Source organism: Amblyomma americanum, chromosome 9 (assembly GCF_052857255.1).
Source record: "Amblyomma americanum isolate KBUSLIRL-KWMA chromosome 9, ASM5285725v1, whole genome shotgun sequence".
Taxonomy (NCBI): domain Eukaryota; kingdom Metazoa; phylum Arthropoda; class Arachnida; order Ixodida; family Ixodidae; genus Amblyomma; species Amblyomma americanum.
In genome coordinates, this window is record NC_135505.1 from 106,234,069 (window position 1) to 106,237,454 (window position 3,386).

The window sequence follows — 3,386 nt, forward strand, 5'->3', positions numbered from 1 at the left end:
ATTAGTTCACAACAAGACTATCATAAACACTATTTTAGCAGCTTACTGGACTAAACGATACACTCCCGCCTATATATGGGTAAAATAGATGGGGAGTAGACATTGACGCCACTTTTTACTTTTTTTCAGAGCACTGTTCGCAGCGATGCCTTATTGCTGTATCATATCAAGTGTTATCAACAGCCCGTCGAGTGCAACGTGCTCCCTTCCTCTCTCCCTTGTTATCTCCTACCTTCTCTCCCCACGGCCCTATAAATGTACGGACTGCAATAAACCATTTTCATTGTTTCCTGAATTCGTGCCGTTCATCGTCTCGGTACAATAGCAAGAGTTCTTCCAAGGAGTGTTCGAAATAGCAGCTGAAAACCAAAAAGTTTATCAGAAGAATAGCCGTGGCCTATAAACTGTCATGCGTCAATCCTGCGAATAAACAGTAGAATGTAGTTCTTGTGACCACCTTCTTGTCCGATATCGTATGTTATACACAACTGTAATTATTCATTCATCACAAACAGGCCAAGAAACATCCCATACGCACACAAGAGGCCCAAAAGAGAAAGGAGCACGTGAGCAGACGAAAACTTCCTTCGTGATGAGCTCAACCGACAGATGCGCATGCATACTGCGGTGGCGTGTCGCACACCCGGCTGGCCCGTTCCTTACTGCTGATGTTCTCCTAGACAGCAACCCGTGTAAAACAGCTCAATTTCTGCAGACATTCGCGCTCAGTTTACTTTTTAGCACCTGAACTCTACTAAGATAGAATTCTTCGTAGATTATTTATTTCAGTCTTCCTTTATATTACACGTGAACAACATGAACATCTTCAGAGCAATATTTAGAAGAAATTTGATGGTGATGGATGCAGAACTAATATTTCCGTCTCCTGAGAAGCTGAGGTGACCGGCTTGAAGCCTCCTGTCGTAGTTTCTCGACGGGCGTTTTCCATTAACGCACCTTCCAGGGCGCTCGATGTATTGCATACTCTTGCCGCTTGACGGAGCGATACAAAGCTAGCCCTTGATACCAGCACCGCCGTGCTTTAGACCACCTCCCAGTCCTCCCCCGAATCCAAGTCCACCGCCGTAGCCGCCGAGTCCTCCACCGAATCCGCCTCCTCCGCCGTAGCCTCCGAGTCCGCTGTGGGCCACAATGGCGCCTCCTTGCTGCACCTGATCCACATGGTGTATCGTCCTCACGACGAAGACGGGTCCGGCTACAGCCTTGGAGAATCCGGGACCGCCTTGCAGTAGCGTCACGCTGCTGCCTACACCAACACCTCCACCATAGCCGAGGCCACCTCCGTAGCCACCTCCGTAGCCACCTCCGTAGCCCCCACCGTAGCCCCCACCGTAGCCGCCTCCGAGGCCACCTCCATAGCCACCTCCATAGCTTCCTCCATAGCCTCCTAGACCGCCGGCCATGGCATTAACAAACAGTGCAGCCCCGAGGAACAAGACGGCCTGTAAGAATATACAGAGCGTTAAATTTATCGAAAAAGTGTAGAAAAAGAGCCCTTGGGGACTAATATATGTGTATTCAAAAACTTCGTCCGCATGACCTCGTAATTTCTAGAGCGCTCTAACGGTGAGCGATGGAGCGAGAAGTATAGAATAATGAACCACACTGCCGACATGTGCAAGCTCGCTTCTTATTGGCTTCCCTTCTTGCATGGATGCAAATACACAAAATAATTTGCAACATCTTGTGTTTACGGCCGCGTTTTCTGCACAGCAGGACACAGTTATATTGGTGCCCATAAGAAAGCTTGATCCGACTATATTTTCTAAACTTACAACACTAACTATTACCGTGGTTCATTCCTTTCACATGCCTTAATTTAGCCGAAACTGCTGCACAGCCTAATAACGTTTTTTGTACATCAAGAGAACACTTCTTTCTGTAAACCTTATTTCTATGGCACGCTTGCAATAGTACAAATATTAGCAACTTGCGCTTACACTTTGCTCGGTCTACATCAATAAAACCAAATTTCCGCAGAACGACTTGGACACAAAACCGTGCAATCGTTCCTTCGTGCCCCGGATTTCTCTGAGTTTTTTCGTCGCAGCTTTACTTTCCTTGTAAAGCAAAGTCTCCCCCATTAAGCGTTTCCCGCCTTAGGCAGGCGAACAACTTCTACATGGAAAAAATAATACCTACATATATATTTCCCACTTGCTTCGAAATTGGATAATATAAGGGCGTTTCTAAAAAGGTGTCTTCGATTTACATACTTATCGATCATTTCATTATTTTTCACCCTATAAGGCAGTAATGACGCTTTTCCAGGCCGTAAAAATTACTCTAAAAAACCGTACTTAAATACGCACCCACAATGATTCTAATGCGCCTAAGCCAACAACGTGTATAAAATATGCTGGAAATTTAAGTTTGCTTTCCAGCATGTGGAGGATATACAAATATTCGATCTGATTTAACACAAACTAGAATCTGAACTTGTTTTCAAGAGTTCTTGAGGCCAATTCCTGCAACTCAAGCCTAGAAGCCGTTCGCAAGAAGCTGAAGTAATACTCTATTTTCAGCGTATAAAAAACTTCAGCGCTTTAGAGCGTTTCGCTGATTGGCCAAAGAGTTTTACTTTCTCGTTTCAATACAAAGTCATGAGCTTGACAAGCGACAGAAATGTAATTTGAAAACTTTCGCTGCATAAGTTTTGATATCGCTCCATATGTGTACACGGAGCGAACGATTCACCTTTACGTCATCTCACACGCTTCGCATGCATGAGTGAACGAATAGCAGGTACGCCGAGAAGATAAAATGTGACATACCGCAGTCTTCATCGCAAAGCTGAAGAGCGCTGTGGACTGAGAAAGCTGTCGTGTTCTGGCGGGACTGGCGGCCCTTTATATACCACTCAACGGTCCCACTCCTTCTCTGTCAGCCAATCACGACGTATGCTCTAACGTGGGAAGTCATTAGCCGTTTCGCGATCTCATTCCGTGGCGAGCAATTGAAGCGAGAACTGGGGGCTATCTTCCTCAAGTCTGCACTTAAGTGGAGAGGTTGCGCAGGCTTGGCGTGCGTAATACGGCCATGCGGTAGCGAGCTATATCTTCTCACGTCTATCCAGGCGGAAGTCGGGAGGTTCATGCCGTTTACTCGGGTCGTGTCGGGTTGCGAACAAACGCGCAGTGGAGGGGGAGGGGGGGAGGGGGGCTAATTTTTTCAGGACGCGCGTAAATGTAGTTTAAACAACAGACTGTGGTTCTTATGACTTCTTTTTTCTTTGTTTGTATGCATTCGAAAGAAACGTTGAGACCCGCGTAGCCAAAGCAATCGTCGCTGAGCATCCCACACGGATGACTGTTCTACCCAAGGAGCTAGCGCTTTTCATTCAGGCAATAAGTCACGTGCAAAAC

General features: G+C 46.5%; 1 protein-coding gene across 1 annotated transcript; it reads right to left on the reverse strand.

Moving 5' to 3' along the window:
* Positions 1 to 774: 774 nt before the first annotated feature.
* LOC144103565 (uncharacterized) lies at positions 775 to 2,807 on the reverse strand. The gene is made up of 2 exons (XM_077636248.1): positions 2,796 to 2,807; positions 775 to 1,463 (listed from the first exon to the last, which is right to left on the reverse strand). Exons 1-2 carry the CDS (start codon positions 2,805 to 2,807, stop codon positions 1,014 to 1,016), a joined length of 462 nt encoding a protein of 153 aa, XP_077492374.1. The 3' UTR covers positions 775 to 1,013.
* Positions 2,808 to 3,386: the final 579 nt, after the last annotated feature.